This window comes from Cuculus canorus, chromosome 2 (genome assembly GCF_017976375.1).
Source record: "Cuculus canorus isolate bCucCan1 chromosome 2, bCucCan1.pri, whole genome shotgun sequence".
NCBI classification, from domain to species: domain Eukaryota; kingdom Metazoa; phylum Chordata; class Aves; order Cuculiformes; family Cuculidae; genus Cuculus; species Cuculus canorus.
Genome location: NC_071402.1, coordinates 94,035,204 through 94,053,506, shown reverse-complemented (window position 1 = coordinate 94,053,506; position 18,303 = coordinate 94,035,204). Strand labels below are relative to the sequence as shown.

At 40.8% G+C, this 18,303-nt stretch overlaps 1 protein-coding gene across 2 annotated transcripts in view; it reads left to right on the top strand.

Moving 5' to 3' along the window:
* The first annotated feature begins 4,693 nt into the window (after nucleotides 1–4,693).
* CAP2 (cyclase associated actin cytoskeleton regulatory protein 2) overlaps nucleotides 4,694–18,303 on the top strand; it is a 70,142-nt gene continuing 56,532 nt past the window's right edge. Inside the window, exons 1-2 of one of the 2 annotated variants that reach the window (XM_054059565.1) lie at nucleotides 4,694–4,847; nucleotides 16,030–16,162. In XM_054059565.1, coding sequence (XP_053915540.1) covers nucleotides 16,039–16,162 — 124 coding nt within the window. In that variant the 5' untranslated portion in view covers nucleotides 4,694–4,847; nucleotides 16,030–16,038. The remainder of the gene's footprint in view (nucleotides 4,848–16,029; nucleotides 16,163–18,303) is intronic. The other variant, XM_054059564.1, reaches the window with a different exon arrangement.

The window sequence follows — 18,303 nt, the reverse complement described above, 5'->3', positions numbered from 1 at the left end:
CACATGGTACTGAAAGAAATGTAGTAGCAGACAGCAATGAAAAGATTGTCATCTAGTAAAAGAAAACTGCAGCTGCAAGAACACACAGATTAAACCAGTAGACTTTCATGCCTGACCCATTTATACATTTTGAATGTGACTGGAGCTCCTAAGGATGCTTGGACATTGTGAATGAGTCAATGAAGCTGTGGCATGAAGAAGTACTACACTTTTAGATGTTTGTTACTTCTGGCAGTATTTGAGGACGCTTGCTTTTTCCCCTGACACAGCTGGATTACAAAGCGCAAGAACAACAAGAGCATACTGCTGCAGTTATCCTACTAAGTTGCTTCACAGCTCACATCTCAGGCTAGAATAGTGGCCCAGCATCACGGTAAAGCTGTCCTGAAGTTCTGTCAAAGCAGAAATGTATATTGAACAATAAAAATGGAAGCAGTACCTCACTTCGTTGAGTTGCACCGATGCAAAACTCAAGGATACCGCTGGTCTCTTAATGGATTGCCTGCAGACTAGATTGGAAAAAAGATCAAAACTGAAAGAAGCAGTGCAAACAGAAAAACTAACACTTCTAAAACAGGAACACTAACATTGACCATCATTGTAAGAGATAATAAGACTATCATTGTTCCATCGTTCCTTTTGACTACTACTTCCACAGATTTCATACATAGCAAAAAAGTAGTTCAAGGTGACATGATAACATTACACTCACACTTGAAAATGTTGCTTTCCTCCCACTGATTCTTAGTTGAACCATCCTCGCTATAAGTTCCTTGCAAATTTCCATCTGTAATTAAATGAAAAACATGAGACATCACTCAAAATCCATAACAAAACCCAGTACTGTATCAAACAGGATTTTTAGCAAAAATACCAGAGAAGCCTGAATCTCATGACAATAAATAGACAGGGCAATGTAAATACTGTAGTAGAACTGAGGCCCAAGCCTACAATATTCACTGAGTAGCTTTCCCAAAAGAACAGCTCTGCTGAACTGAATTAAATTGCAAAACTACCATTAGTAAAAGTAGTCACAAAGATTAGTATTTGTGAGACCAAGATATTTTCCCCTTGGATTCAGCAAAGCCCTTAAACATATACTGAATTATAAACAAGTGAGTAATTCCATCCCTATGTGACAAGTTGCTTAAATACAACTGGAATGCCTAAGTGCTCTGCTACACGGGGATGCCATTACTCACATACTTAATGATAAGCACGTGCTTATTATTTAACTTTTTATGTTGCCATGCCTAAAAGAGAAGCACACAACTAATTAATGTACAACTATGAAATGAGAGTCCACACCCCCAGAGCTTACTGCATAAAAGCAAATACAGAGAAGAGAGAAAAAAGCAGTAGTGACACTAAAAGCAATCTGAATCTGCTATAATCTTATTTTACAGGTGATCAGATTGAATGATGACACATTCAACCTTATTTCACACTAGTGTGAAAGAGGAGAAATTGTCTACTTCTTTGGCAGATTCTTCCCTTTTTTTCCTGCGTGTCTTGACACTTGATCTGTACAAGGTACCCACAAAGTGCTCTTCATAGATCCATTTATTTAATTAACTATAGGCTGTTTTTCAAACCCCGTAGACTAAACAGCAGATTTGGTAAGCAAAAAGCATCTTGACACGTCCTGAATGCGCTCCAATACTATTTAAGCGGATCTAGCAAGTCATACTACCAAAACTTTCACTTGATATTCCGATTTATTTTCACATCAGTAAGTGCTCGTGCAATTTTAATTCGTATTAATATTTTCTGCATTACTCCAGTAAAGACAGAGTTAATGAAATAAAGGAAATGGCAAAAACATTTGTAGTTTTCTCCAAACAAATATATGAATCGTTTAGATACAATTTATATCAACTGGGAAATTTTACAATCATATACATTCAAAGTCCATTTTCAACAAATATTGGGAAGCATTAACATTTTCAACAGTTTCCTTCTGTGAAAAAGCATGTATGCAAATAAAAGATGCACTAGAGTATTTTCTTCTAAGTAGGTTACAATGTTGTATAGAGATTTTGATAGCCTATCTCTACAGTCTCTGATGTGTACTTTGGAACCCCTGCACAACTTTCACAATATAGTCTTCTATAAAAAGGAATAAATCATGCCAGCCTTGGCACAGATAGTCTGCAGCAGCAAAGTCCAAAAGTAAAATGAAAAAGAATTACAAAGTTATATTAAATGCCATACAGTGTGCTTCATGAGTTACTGTATTTTAACTGGGTAACTTCCCGCAAAAGGGCTGTTACTGCACTTCCTGCAAAAGGCGAGCTTCTCATAATTTCAGGAGGACTATGACAGGCTAAGAGAGTTGAGGTTGTTCAGCCTGGAGAAGAGAAGGCTTGGAGGAGACCTTATAGCGACCTTCCAGTACCTGAAGGGGCTACAAGAAAGCTGGGGAGGAACTGTTTACAAAGGCTGGTAGTGATAGGAAGAAGGCCGATCGGTATAAACTGGAGAGAAAAGCACTAGAAGTCAGGAGTGAAAATAAGTAATAGGGAACTTGGATTAGACATCTAGGGCATCTGCCGGTTTGGTAGATGCCTTGGAAAGGATTTCCAAGGTAGATTTCCATGGAAAGGAAATGTCCAATGCTTTTTCCCTCTTCTCCATGTGCCCGTGATGTAAAAGGATGATGTGGAGTACTTGACTGTGCTCTTACAATAAAAGCTTGTAAAACTTCGTAAATTAACTACATTATATTTTTCTCAAATTAAATTGACATCCTACCGAAATGCAATTTCATTTATCATTTCAAATTTTCCAGTTATCATGCTAACACTTCACCCATGTGGGGATTTTTTTTCCTCTCTGAGTTGTATGGAATATGGACCTTGAACTTTAAGGTGGCAGTTCCATAGTTTCTTAATCCTTTGAGGTTTTCTTTCCAGAAAGAGATCTTCTGGACTGATTTCTTGCTTCCCTTAACTAGTTCTGTGTTCTGTGCATTTTTGCAATCAGGTTTTCAATTTCATACCACCTTTTTACCTTTTGGAAGGCCTGGCAAGGCCCTCTGGTTTAAAACGTGAGTTGTTCTGTTGATCTCGTCTGGCTGTTTATACATGCCAAGGGGAAGTGGTTCTTTTCACTGCGTACAGGAAGCTGCAGCACTGAATTTTTTTGCAGTTTCTGATGCAATTATATTGTCTGCCCTAGTGATTTTGGATCCCAGACTAATCCTTGTGTCAGCTTGCTTTTGCTTAATGTTGTCTTTAGGCATGTGAGGTCTGTGAGCTGCTGTTAACTATGGCATCCCTGTTACAATATGAATTTCCTCAGCCTCTATTTAAGTGCTGTACAATTAAAACAATTCCTGTGATCCATATTTTACAGTGTTGCTGTCAAACCATCAGAAATTAAACACAAAGTCTTCTAAAATGAGTTGTATATTTGATAGGGAAAAGTGCTATTGGTTTTCACACAACCACGTGGTTGACTTGAAAAATACAGAATCATAGAGAAGGGATCTTAAAGATTTTCCAGATTCAACCCTTCTGACATGGGCAGGGACACCTTCCATTAGATCACATTGCTCAAAGCCTCATCCAGCCTGGCCTGAAACACCTCCAGGGATGGGGCATCCATGGCTTCTCTGGACAACCTGTGCCAGTGCTTCACCATTCTTATAGGAAAGAATTTCTTCCTAATATCTAATCCAAATCTCTCCTCTTTCAGCTTAAAACCATTACCCCTTGTCCTATCCCTGCAATCCCTTATAAAGAGCTTTCCTGTAGGCAAAACATATGTGGTCCTTTTCATTATCACTAACTAATGAATTATTCTTCCATTCAAGAGCAAACTGTTCCTTAAAGGCTGTGAATTCACAGTCTTCTCTCAAGACTTCTGTACAAAAAGCCAGTTCATTTGATACTTGGAGGGAGGTGAAACCAATCTCAGGCAGATGATCACATTCCCCTTGGGAACACGTGATGACAGGCACTGTGTAATTGCCAAGTGCCCGTGCTATGTTGGGCTCAGGGCACAGACTGGCATGAAGCCCACAGGGGTACGGATGAGCATGAAGCCTAAAAAGCTTGACAGACGAGGCCTAGGTGTGAGGGTTTGAAGGAGAATACAGGAGGGTTTGAGGGAGAAGTCCTGATTTTGTGAACTGAAGTAAGTGACCCCACTGCAGCCCCAGCTACAGCAGCGCTCGGGCTGATACTGTTGAGCCTGAAGTAGACAATGAACTGTCTTGATGTACAAGACACCACCCTCAGCCTCCCCTGCCACATGAGGGGTCTACTGCTTCCCACACCATCCCCACTCTCCTTCCCCAGCGTGGGCTGTTTGCTTCCCACTGACCCGAGCTGCGCCCGATGGGCCAGCGGGGCCACCCCGCCTGCCGCCATGGGTGCTCCTGCCCTGGGTGCCTGCACTCGCCCCTGCATCTCTGCGATGCTCCAGCACTGCCATTCCATCTCTCAGCCTCCCAGCCGCCGGGAGACACCTCTCCCTCTCTTCTTTCCATTTTCACACTCCACCCACTTTTCGCTTTCTTTCTCCATCTCTGCCACCGTCTCTCTCCCTTTCTGGTCTTGGCTTTATTTGGCACTGCCGGAAGCCTGCTGGGCATTTCTCTCCCTGCCCGCCCGGGCAGCTGATGTGCCTGACTGACACCGGCTCTCGCTGAGGAAGAGGAGGAGGAGAAGAAGGAGGAGGGAGAGCAGCGGAGAGGCGAGGGAGGGAGGGGGAGGGGGGGGAGCGCGAGTGACCGGCCACGGATTTTTCATTGCAGAGAGGAGGGGAGGAAAGGAAAAAAAAAAAACCACCACCCACACAATACAAACCAACCCCCCAGGCTACGTGGGTCAGCAGAGCAGGTAACTCGGGCGCGGGGAGGGGCGGGTGCGGGGAGCGGCGCGCCGGGGCGGTCCCGGCGCTGGGGATGCGCTCCCGGCGGTGGCGGCTGCTGCGGGCATCGCTGGGGACGGGGGAGGGGGGAATGTGGTGTGGAGGGGACACGAGATGGCTCGGGATGGGGTCTGCAGGGCTGCGAGGCTGCGCAGGAAAGGGGCAGGGTGGTATGTGGGTCAGGGCTGCGCTCCGGGCTGCGCTTCAGCCTCCCCTCCCGTCACCTGCGCACGGAAAGCCTCTCCCTCCCGTGCAAAAAGAAAAGAAAAACGGCGTGGAGGAGGGTTTTTTCCCCCTCTTTTCCACGCGGAAAACCCGAGCAGAATCCCGCAGCCGATGTGTGGTCCTCTGTGGGGCTGGGAATGGAGCTCCCCGCCCAGCCCCAGGTCACCCCCCGCATCCCGGCTTCCCCACAGGCTATTATTAAAAACGCCCTCGGGTTGTTTGTGCAGACCTGGCTCCGTCGAGCGATGCCGAACGCTCTTAAACCAGCGTAAGATGATCTGATTTTGAAGGAGGCAGCTGCGGTGCGGGTGGGTGGCTGGGCTCCGAGCCCTGGGAGCCGGAGGGATGCGTGTGGTGGGGGAAAGATCCCCGAGTAAAGGGTTAAACGGCATCCTAGGGCGAGGGATCTGAAGGCAGAATGCTTGCTTTTATAAAAAAAAAATATATATAGAAGGGATTCTGCAAATAGGAGACGGCAGGAGGAAGGCAGAAATGAAGAACAGTGAAGCTGAGATGCTGCATTTTGCCATAACCTGAGAGCCGAGAGGACCGCTCCCCCAGGGACGAAGGCAGCACAAAGCCCAGAAGAACCTGTCGTGACCCCATCTCAAAACTGTAAAATCTGCCCTTTGCTTCCAGGATTGCTATGGATCTGTGTCTTAACGTTGCAGGATCAACAGTGAGGATTTTTATCAATTAAAATTCAGATTTCATAGCATATAGGGGCAGCCTTAAAAACAAAGACCTTCCGGGGAAGAAAGCTTTCTTTATATGAATTACCTAAATGTGGTAGTTTTCCAGTGATGGAAAATGTTTTCAGAAAAAAAATCTACACAGGGGTCAGTCCTTTAGGAAACAGTTGGAAGGAGTCTGTTTAGCAGGTGGGATCAATACTACAGATTTTTATTCATTTGTTTCTAAGCCAGGCAAAAGTGGCAATGGCTTCTGGACTACTGTGTTTCATTGTTCTGTGGAACTGTAGTCTGGAAACCAGTCCTCCTTCGGAAATGTAACTTTTGAAATAGCACAGTGGTAAATAGAATGAGTTAAAACTCAATACAGTACTTTCAGAGCCAGCCTTTTAAGGCATTACTGCAAGTCAGATATCCTTACTTTATGCAAGTTTTATCCTAGCATTTCCTTTTAGTTACTTATTATGCAAAAGACAATAAACTTTTTTCAGATTCTGTGCATCTTCTACATAAGGATTCTGTAACACTGTTAGATTCTATTTTGAGCATGTTTGCACAAGAACAAAAGCAACCCACCTTCTGTAGCAAAGCCAGGTGCATACAACACTATGGGCCTTTTCCGTCTTGGCCATAATGAAAATGCTAGTCTTCAGAGTATTCTTATGATTCATTTGTGTCTTCCTCCTCAAATGAATGCTGCTCAGATGTGGAAGGTGGACAGGCACAACTCCAAATGTAATGAATAAAATATGTTTTCTTAATTAAATAAAAATGAAGAGGATGTGCATTATTTACTGTTACAGTAGAACCAAGCTATGGCATGTTTTCATTATTCTTTGCCAGCTGTAGCACTTAGTTTAGTGGAGAAAAGTGCTTTTTGGTATACCACAAGGAGCAAGGGTATGAAGATCACACGTATTAAACACCACCCCCCGTGATCAGATTTTTCTAGTTCCAATGTATTTTTTTTTTTATTAACCATGTAAAATACATGGGGAACCCTAAGTTGGGGGAGGGGGGGAAGTATGAATGGTTCCCCAGGACTAAAATTCATCAGAATCTGAATTAGCAGATACTGGAAAAGAAGTAGAGTGCCACAAGAAGGTCTGGAAGCCAGATGTATTGTATTTAGCTCCCAGCCTTGACGTGGACTTGCAATGTTACCTGGAGCAAGGGAGATAATCTTTCCATGTTTTAGTCTGTGGCCTGATAGAGACAATAACGTTACAAATGATTTGGAGTCTAGAAAGAAAAATGATGAACTGCCAAATATGTTAAAGAAATACTCTTCGTGGTTCTGCATGAGTTTTAACATCATGTGCAACAGCAGCAAACTTAATAGCTGCAGTTGCCACCTACTAGAACATCCAACTACATGAAAGGGAACATTCTTGACTTATCATGCTTATTGGGGCAAAACCAAACAAACATTTACATACATTTACAAACATACAAAACTGTAATAAATCAGTTATAATTTCTTGCTCTTATTCAGAAAGCTGTGTCATCATGAACTGATTAAAAGATTTTGCTTGATGAAGCACCACTAATATCTATAAATAATTTGAGTTCCTTTCTCTGAAATTTTAAGTGCATCTTTTGCTAGAAGGTAGCAATTCAGAACTTGTTATTTTCCTAAGGTAAAGAGTCAGCTCCAGTTGCTCACAGATTTTTGAAAAATGAGGAAAAATGAGTCGTTTTGGCAGGTAGAGTTTACTGATTTTTCAAATAAGAAATACTGTGAACAATAAAGGCTCAGTTAATCTTCAGAGTGTCTCTGGTAGAACTACATCAGAACAGCAACACCTTTTCTCAGCAGTGTACTTTGAAATGACGAAACACACTTAAGCACAGCTGCATCTTTGGCAGAGGTTCTGTTGATTCAGCTAGTTTAGCAAGGATGTGGGTATTGGGGTTGCTTAAACGTCTGTGATAGTTGTCACCATGTTAGCAAGACCTTATGGCATAGATACAGCCTTCGTCCATAAATATACTGGCTACTGCTATCTTTATTTCACTTGTGTATGTAAGGTATTCTGACTATGTCAAATTTCAGGGACTTTTTCTTACTGAAAAAGAACCCATTGGGACTACTTCCCTGAGTAGGCGCTAATGGAAATTGCTCTGTATGACCCACAATTTTTCAGAGATTAGCAAGCTAAAGAAATTGCTTGTAAAATCCAAAATACCAGTAGTAGTGTGAGGGGAATGAACAGCTACTGTTTTTGTAGCGTATATTAAATAAACCAGGTAAATGCACATGTATGTAATTTAATACTGTTGTATCTTTCTAAGAAGATGTGCTCAGACTCTATGTTTTGTGTTAGTTTAAATACCGAACTGCTTTTTGGAAGGAGTGCAAAGAGTGATTTACATTTCCATATGTAATCCATCATTGTTTAGAGAGAAGAAACAAGCAGAATAAATCACCTAATAGCTCTGGGTCCTCTAAAACAACCATCGTAGGAAAGGCTAACTTTACAAGCATCTAAGATGTGTCCAGTTTGATCTTTCTGGGTTTCACAATACACACTAAAACAGAGAAAGGATAAATAGCCAAATGTCTCTGATGTTGTAACTGAGCAATGTTGCATGGGTTATCATTAAAACACAGGACCTCTAAGTAGTAACAAGGTTATAGCAGGAAAGAGAAAGGTCTCTTTTTTAGTAGCAGGTGGCCCATTTCATCCTGAATCAGAAGCAAATGCTAGTATTGCAATACTAGGAGTATTGTATATCAGTGGGCTGAATTTTAGAGTGAGAGGTGGGTGAAGGCCTTGAGGTTTTGCAATAAAGTTCACAAGTGAGCTGCAGAGCAAAGGGAGTACTCAAATGGCAAGAAGTTTGCTTCAGCCCTCCCGGCTGCTGCCATGCTGGAAGAAGGGCCACAGGCTGCAGGCTGAGCGGGGCAGCTATGATGAGCTTGAGACCATCAGACACCAAGTGCTGAGATCATAAGTATGGCAGGATGTTCTCATAAGAGCAAAGAGGCTGGCAAAGCCCAACTATTCAGGCTTTGGCATAATATGGATATGCATGAGAAGTAGGGTATGGAAGTGTTGTGAAAGGCCACCCTCAGAGCAAACCAAACGGTGACTAACCTTGGTACCAAATGATTATAGCCTCATCTCTTTCTGCAGAAGTCATTTCATAGTTTGTGTTTTTAGAGCTTGCAACGCTATTTGCTTAGTTTTAAGTTTCCATCATTACTTCTCTACTTTCACATCCCACTGGTACTGAAACACTCCATGGGAGTTCGTACTTTGTGGAATTTACCCTTTCAGAGAATGCAAATTCATAGCATAAATAATCTTACCATTCTGTTATTATGAACTGAACTGAAGCACTTTAATAAAATCAATGCCTGCATGCAGTATTTTCTCTGTTCAGTGAGGCAGCCTGCTTATATACAGTAATTGGACTTGTGACAGGTAATTAAATGGCTTGTAATGCTTTTGGATGCTTGACTACATGAAGAGCTCCACACTAATACATAGTAAATGAGGTAGCTAAGAACATTGCGTTTCTGTTGATTGGAGAGATACTAAAATTCTTACACTTCATTGGAGGGAAAGAACAAAATAAAACCAAGACAAAAGAATGTGAGCACTGGTGATAGAAAAAGGAGTATAAAAAGAATAGGAGAATGTACTTAGAAACTGGGTTGCCTTGGTTATTTTAAGTCAATCATGCTTACACAGACTGTCAAGTCTTGACTGCTGCAGTATATCATTAAATAATGAACTTGTTCTTTGTGATCACAAAATTGATAAGACAGTCAAAATTATTCAGCAAGGGATAGGAGCTCTGCAGAGAACTTATATATAATTAGAAAGTGAACTGATATTCCAGGAGATGCTAAGCACATACATGGACACATGGCATATTTAAAAAAATTCATATTCAATTATCAGAGCCCTAACCACAGTACACATTATTATTACACTGCCTTGTAGACACATGGCTTGATGCATGCAGTTGCTCACCCACAATTATGGGACAAAACTGGGATGCAATAAATCTAAAATGCGTCAACAGTCTTATGGGTACTTGTCAAAATAGTGATTGTTGTACAAAGCAGTTTTGTAATATTTTTTAAATAGTGGGATACGAAAATGTCTCTGTTCCATTCCTGCATGTGTTTGTAGACAGCAGCCTGATTACTGGGAGGAGGAGAGATGCAGAGGAAAAGCCAGATTGCAAACCGAAAAAATACGCTTTGTGGTTCCAGCAGCATAAAGCCAGACAAGGGAAAACACTTAGGATAAATGGAAGAGTTTCAACCTGAACCTGCTTTTCCCTCTTCTACACAATAATTTTTTTGCTTATAAAAAGTAATCCTTAATAAACACAGAGGATATGCCAAAGAGCCAAGTCCACAGACAAGATAATTTAGGTAGCACACTCCTTTGCACAGCAATAGAGGATTCATTCATAGCATATCAGTGGTTTTAACACACACATTGAGCTATAGACAGAAATATTTTATGATGAGTATATTGGAGCCAGACAAGACTTCAAACCAACTTATCAATCAAAATAGCACACCCATTCACAAAAAGCAGAAGTCACATAGACCTTTTTGTCTTTTTGTTACTCCAGGTATAACACTTGTCCATTTTAACAACAACAACAAAGTTGTCAAAATTTTAATACTGTTAGATATACAAGACTAGGATTAAAAAAGGATATTTTTTCTCTATACTTAAAAGAACATTGCTTCTAAAGGAGCTTATAGCAGATGCAAGGGCAAAACAAGGAGAAAAAGGTCACCTAAGGCTCTGATTTGAACCCAGAGTCATTCTCCTCACACAGGGCTTTACAGAGAGGTCTTCTGGTTTAATCCAATCTGACATCAGTTTGACAAGCCTCTGTTTACATTCCTCCCATACAACTAATGGGAAACCAAAAACAAACCATACAAGGTAATGTTTCTGTCTGTCTACCAGCACACACTTTCTTCTAACCAATACTCCCTTGCTTTTCATTCTCCATCTGAAATCTTTTATGGTAGTAACCCAAATAGCTGCAGGGGCTCCTCCTTACCACTCAGTACCAGGCTGCTTCTGAGCTCTGCCTGGGAACAAGCAGCCCCTGAGGCCCCAAGCCAGTGGGTTTTTATTGTCTGGATCAGAATGGGGTGCAGCGGGAATTTGGGTCTGATGCCAAAGGTGGCAAGAGAACTGCCACCTCAACGCAGCTTGGAGTTGGTACATAGATTTGAGTGGTGGGGTAGGAAAGCCGTCCATTTCAGGTCCAAGCCAGCTGGTTTTTTTTCAGGAATGAAGTGCCATAAGACACACTTGCAGCTTGGGGGTATGTTCAAGAATACATACATGTTTCCCCTCCCTTTATATATGTTGTGCGGAAGAACTGTTAGAGGCCACAGTACTTATAAAATGTTCATGACTGGCTTTCTGATAGTACCGGCTGGCAATGTAGGGTTTTGTATATTTTATTTTGTATCTCAGAAGCAGTTTATTAAAAGACTATGAGAGAAAACACATGTGCAGGCTGCTCTGCTTACACTAACACTGTGATTTTCCAAGTAGTGTAGGAATGTTAGATACAGTTAAAATGCTGCATTGCTGCCTGTATTCTGTTTTAGGCGACTGCCTTTTTTGGCATAGAGAGGAAAAGAAAAATCTGACCTGTAGTATCTCAAATGATAAACACAAGTGAAACCTGGCTTAATTTTTTTCTATGCTAAGTGGATTTGGAAAGACTGGTACTTAAGGAAAAAAACCCCAAACAAATAAGTTAACAAGTCACTTCCTTTTGTTCTAAGTTAAAAGAATACTAGGAAGTAAAGCAAACTGTGAAACTTCATACTATCTCTTGTAGAATAATTATTCTTTCAGAATGATATCATACTTTAGAAGGTGGCACCATTCGTTTGTTCTGAACTGCCATTTTTACATGCCTGATAGTTCATCATATGTTTATTTTTTATCCTTATGTTGCTACACTGCTTTTCCCTGTGGACTTGTTGCAGTTTGTTTTTTCTTCAGCTAGAGCAATATGGTCCTCTGTCATAAGTCACATACAGTGATAACAGGAGCAGTACCTGCGCCTTTTGACTTCTAGTTTGACTGCTGTTTGGGATGAGTATGTCAGAGAATTTCAGTCTACAGAAAAGTTTTTTCCCTTGATAATAGATAAATGGTGCTTTGAGATAGCTGTCAAACTGGAGAAAACCAGTGGGGAGAAACCCATGGCCTGTCTATAAAGAGAAGATTGCTTTTTGGTCCTCAGCATGCCTTGTTCTACCTGGTTTTGGCTTCACTTCTTTTGGGGAAGAAACAACAGATGGTAGTATTACCATCTGCTTTTAGCACTCTCAAAAAAAAGATATCACTAACAGTAAACAGGGCAGATCTGTGGATCCTCCCTCATGATTTTTGCGCACAAGAGACAGTTAACAATGTCAGCATGTAAATGATTGTCAGTAGATGTGGGTCAACACCTTTCCTGGCTCTCAGTTGACCTTATTTTCAATGAAAGAGAGTGTACTTCTCCACCAAGAGAGCAACTGGATACCAGATTACATGAGTCTTGAAGCACTGTTGCTTTTAACTTCTTATAGGTCAACAGCATCAACTCCAGGAAAAGCTATATGATTAACTCTGACAATCCACTTCAAGATCAAAGGTGTAATTAAAATCCTAGTAGAGATAAGATAGAGAATCTGTCTGGATGTGAAAATGTGCTTTATGGGAGTGGAAGCATCCTATAGATGTGTTTACATCCTCTTTATTCTTCATTAGCATGCAAAGATTTTATTTGGCACTGTAAGTAGACGAGTCTTATTATTTATTTATAATATAAGCCCTGATGCTATATCATGCTGACAGTACCTTCACAGATCTTCAAGCTGTATGGTTTGTGTTCTGACTCCTTTTGAGCTATGGCTTTGCAGTTTCGGTTTGACCATGCAGGGTGCAGCATGGAATGATAAGTAATCAGATGAATAGCTGAATATAGGCCAAGAAAACACAGAAGGCTGTCATAATATGAGCTAAATACGTGAATCCCTAAATATAGCCAAAGATGTCAATGCTTAGATTGTGAATAAGTGAAGAGGGTTGTCATGCTAATGCTCAGTGGAGTCCACTTCAGAAAAGTTACATGAGTTCCAGTCTTGTTTTTAAGATAGATACCTAGTCAACTGATGGTAAAGTGAAGTGTAAATATAAGGCTATTATATGTACATCTGACTTGCTCTTGTAGTGTAACAGCAAAAATATACTTGCACTTTACTCATACATAACAAGAATACCTGTGTGTATACTTATGTGCACACACATATATAAATGTAGAAACAACTACCATGTAGTCATGAATGTGTAACTGCACAGATAAAACGGTAGGTTCAGTGCAAATATAATGATTGAGTTCTTAAGTGCAGCATTCCTTATAAACACAATGAAAGCCTGGCATCTCTAGTTTTATGGTAAAAATGGTTCTTACTTCTGTCTAAAAAGGCTATAACAATACATTATTCTGTGATTGCCTCGCTGCTGATAGCTTCTTTTGGAAGAACAATATTGTAGTTCTCCAGCTAATGGGACTAGAATAAAGCTGAGAAGAATGTGGTGAGCAAAAGACTACCTTGCAGTTGGAAAGTGCTACATAAAAATGTCCATGAGTTATTGAATCAGGTTGTTCCCTTGAGCTTCTGACACCATAATCTGTATTGTTAGTGTCTTACAGAGGGCAGCTTGATGGGTAGAACGTTACCAGTTTTATCCACCTCTGTTCATATTTGAGATTCCTCAGATCTCAAAGTGTGTGCAATGAAACACATTGGATTTGCAGTCAAACAATTGGGTCCTTCCATAGGCAAAATGAGGCTGAGGAGACCAAAAAGCAACAGGTTTTTCAAAGAATTTTTTATGTGTCATCGTGGACAGTTTTAAGGCAGATGAAAAAAAACCCCAAACCCTACCAGAATGTATGTTCAAACAAAGAAAAAAAGCCCAAAACTCCAGACTATATGTTCAAATAAAGACAAACAGGAACTATACGGGAAATATACTTTAAAATACTGATGAAATGAGTTGACTCTTAGTATGTTATGTTATGCCAGCCTAACTTTAAACTGGTTTAAAATGTAACTTTTAAAATAGACACCATTTTAGGCTCTTATGTATCAGAGTAACATGTGAACAGAATACGTCCATTACATTTTTGAGGATTAACAGTGCTTTGTTTTAAGAAAAGGCTTAGTATTCTCACAAAAGTTTGCAGACTTCAGAAGCTTTCCTGATGCCTTCATCTCATTCCTGCCAAGCTACATGTAACCTTACAAAAAGTTAAGGTAGTCTTTTGAAAAATTAATTGATTTTTCAATCAGAATAATGTGCATTTTCAGTGTAAGCAGAAAGAGCCCCTCTGAGTGTTGGCAGTGTTTATATGCACGCTGCCTAATGTCATCCTCTTTTGGGGGTTCGCTTTTTTATTTAATGTAAATAGGAAAAAGCCCTAAAACCAAGACAAAACTTTCTCATGAGAATGGTTCTCCCAAGGGTTTCTCACTGTACAACCTTCTGCTTCACTTTTAGGTCAAACACAAGCCTCACTGTATTTATAGGGTAAAGTCTGAAGGTCCCGCCTTGTTTGGCAGGCAGCATGACTCAGTGTGCATTTGCACAGTCCTAGAAGCTAATCTTCTCTCGCGTTTAAATTTTAAAAGTAAAAATACTGTTATAACTTTTATTCATAAGAAATATCAATACTAATTTGTCAATGAAAGCCCTTCTTTCCATGTTACTTTACTTTTTAATTATAACATTAGGCATTCTCCCCTAGGTATGGGTACCCTGAAGCAGCATTGTTTCTTTTGCTTGCTAGTGTGCATAATATTGCAGGACTTATTGAAAGCTACAGGTCTGTTTTGGCATCGCTAAAACACTAGCACTTTTAGCAGACTATTCCTTAAGAACTAATACATTTACACATATATTCCAGGTGTGCCTAACCTTTCTAGTCTACAAGCAATACACCAGTCGGTGTCTTGTCACAGAGTGTCACGGGGTAGGGACCCCAGAGAGCCACTGCCTACCTGCTTTCCTCAGCTGGGGATGCAGGTTCTCCCGTTGGACCTACTTGTGCAGTGCTGGGCAGGGGATGTAACCCCAGTGTGGGAGCTGAGATGGAACTGTTCACAGGAGTCATGTTAATCAAGAGCCACAGATCACCTCCCCCTTACTTATTCTGCGTCACTTAGCAGAATAAATCACTCAAAATCGTAAGTGAGGAACTTGTACATTAAGCTTGTTATATTAAACGATACGGGATTTAAACATAGCTTTGTCTTTGCTTATATAACTTTCTCAGTCTGAGGTGTATATAGCACTGTGTTCCCTGAGACGTTGGCCAGTATTCAAAAATGTCAATGCCTACACTTCCTCACATGTAAGGAAGCAGATAATCACATTGTGGGGAAAGAAAGTAATGTGTGAGTTGTTAAAAAATTAACCTTCTTTCTATTTAATTTTAAATCAAAAGCACTGCAGCAGCACTGCACATGCAGGGCCCTGGGTTGCTTTTCTTTCCAAAAGTTAATTAGTGCCTGATTTAAAAAGCTTGAGAAACACGGATTCACATTGGGTACTTTTGTAAGAAAAAAATTAAGTGATGGGAAATCATATGAGAAGAACGAACAGAAGACCTTGGCTTCTTGTGTAGTCTTCAATGAAGTGTCCAAGTCTTATTACAAAGCATAAAAGACTGAGGCAAATTTCAGAACGTGCATTTTTAAAACTCAGGAGGTGTACATATGAAGTATGGCTTTCCTTCAAGTATTAACTGGGTCTGTGTTTTTGCCTCTGTAGATGGATGATGAATACCATTGTAGATATAAAATTTTACCAATTACATTTGCAAATATTTCAGTTATCTCAGTATCTGATAAGGGCATCCACATACATTTGTCATAAATTGTCCACATCTAGACTGTTCAAAGCTACACTAGCAGTGGTTTGAGTCTGCTGTTTGCAATGAAAAACCAGGGCTGAGTGCTGATCATGTTCCGTGTTGACACAGAAGCGAGTTACCGTATGGCAGCTGCTTCACTGCAACTGCTTGTGTGCTGGAAAGACAATACTTCGAGAATATGAGTTTTTTCCATAGAATCTTGATAAAAGATAAAGCCACAAGATGAACAGAACTATAACATGAAGTCAAGCATGGGTTTTCCTTGGAGGCATCTAACACTGTCTGTCCTTATTGACTTTTCAGAATGGCAGAGACTGATGGTTTGATGGAGAGACTGGAGAAAGCAGTGACTCGACTTGAATCATTATTTTCAGATTCACACAGATCTGGTGGAATGGAGTGTGATGCCATCAACGGAGTCAATGGAAGTAAGTTTGTTTTACTGAAGTACCGGTTTTCTGCTATCAAAAAATCAGCTTGCAAGTAGAACACATGTTTATCTCCTGAGAAGGAGTGCATTCCCACGCCTTATAAATTCCATATCAAAGGCAGTATTTTTAAAAATATATTTGGAAATAACTTATGACAAGCTTAGTGTACACAAAATTAGAAATTAATATAGCCTAGACAATTCAAGATTTGACTAGTCTTTTAAAAATACTGTCCATATTTCAACCTTAATAGCCCTTTCCAGTTTAGCGTTTATATTGTTGTAGTTAACTCACTGGACGAAAATGTCTGCTCAAGCTCTGTTAGTAGAAAAAAAAATAGATATCCTCAAAATTTATAGCATAAATATTCTTGAAGAAGTCAGCAATATAAACATTGAGTTCTCTGCAGACCTACTTCATTTCACTACCCTTCCAGTACTTAAAAGGGGGCTACTGGAAAGATGGGGAGGGGCTCTTCATCAGGGAGTGCAGTGATAGGATGAAGGGTAATGGTTTTAAGGTGAAAGAGAGGAAATTTAGATTAGATATTGGGAAGAAATGTTTTGCTGTGAGGGTGGTGAGACACTGGAACAGATGGCCCACAAAAGTCGTTGATGCCCCATCCCTGAAGGGGTTCAAGGACTGATGCTGCTGTGAGTAACCTGGTCTAGTGGAAGGTGTCCTGGTCCATGGCAGGGGGGTTGGAACTGGATGAACTTTAAGGTCCCTTCCAACCCAAACCATCCTATGATTTAATTTTTTAATATCCTTAATCAAATATGAGTTTGTTCATAAGCATCTGTTTACTAAGTGCTGCCACACATCCATGGCCTTACTTTATTATGTCTTGAGCCTTCCCTTCTCAAGTAGGTCTCCAAAGCACTGCATTGGAGAATACACAAAAAAGTCTGTCTTCATTTCTTCACATCATATCACCAAATCGTAGTTTTCCATTCTGAAATGGTTTTGTTGTTCCTCAAATTTAAAGGATAAATAACCTTAGAATGCAGAGGTTCTAATGTTAATTGAATAGAGCTGCCCATTCCTTTCTGCAGAGCTCTTTCACTCAGAACCCTGACATATATCCCTTTACTAGCTTCTTATCCTTTACATGCTGTATTCCTTGTCTCTGTCCTGCACTCTCCAGAGAAGAGGACATCCCAGTTTGGACTCAGTTGCTGTACAGAAGCTACAGAACAAGTAGAAAGCTGCCATCAGCTTCCTTACTGACATGGAAGCAAGTCAGTGTACGTCAACTTCTTTGTTGTCCCCATATGTGAGCCCTCACCCAACAATACGTGAGGGACCTTCTCCACAGTTGGATATGCCATGGGCCTGCACATTGGCAGCTGCTGTGGAGCAGCTGACTGCAAGCACCATGTTTCTATGACAGGAAAGCAGCATCTTCCAACAGGCTTCCATAGCAGAGTAGTTAGCCAGTCACAGTAAACTTCATTAATAAAACATGAACAGTCCAGAGGACACCTAGACAGCTAGTAACCTGTAGCAAAGTAATGGAGAAGCATGACTGCAAGCACAAATTGACAAATAAATCAATTGCTACTAGGAAATCTACTTTTTTAAAAAAATACAGGCTTCAGTCCTATGATGAATCCATTGAGGTGATCTCTATATTAATCCAGAGCTCAGTATTGCAGAACCAGGGCTGCTTTCAGAACAGGAGATGAACTCACCATGTGAGGCACTTCCATGAAAATTGCTGTATCCTTGGCCTAACCTAAGAGCCCAATCAAGTGAAAAGATTCACGCTCCAGGGAAGCTGAGCCTTAAAGCCCCAGCAGGTCCCTAGAAGAAACCAACCAACAAACCTTGTCGGAGTGAGATTATAAAGCACACCTGCTGAGAGACTGTAGTAAGAAGCTGAGATGAGCAGCACCGCGGGGCACTTGCCAGCCTGCACCACATCTCCAGGCAGAGCCGTCTCGCACAGAGACTCAGGGATTAGCTTTTGCTGATGCCATCAGGAAAGACTGTACTGGTTCTTCAGTTTGGGTGACCGATACACATGTAGCACCAGAAACGTCATTCTGTATGCCTGTGTTACTGTGCTTCTGCAGAGGTTCACATAACCTCCAAGGCAACTGTGCAGTTGACAGTCTTACAGAACAGGTCTATTT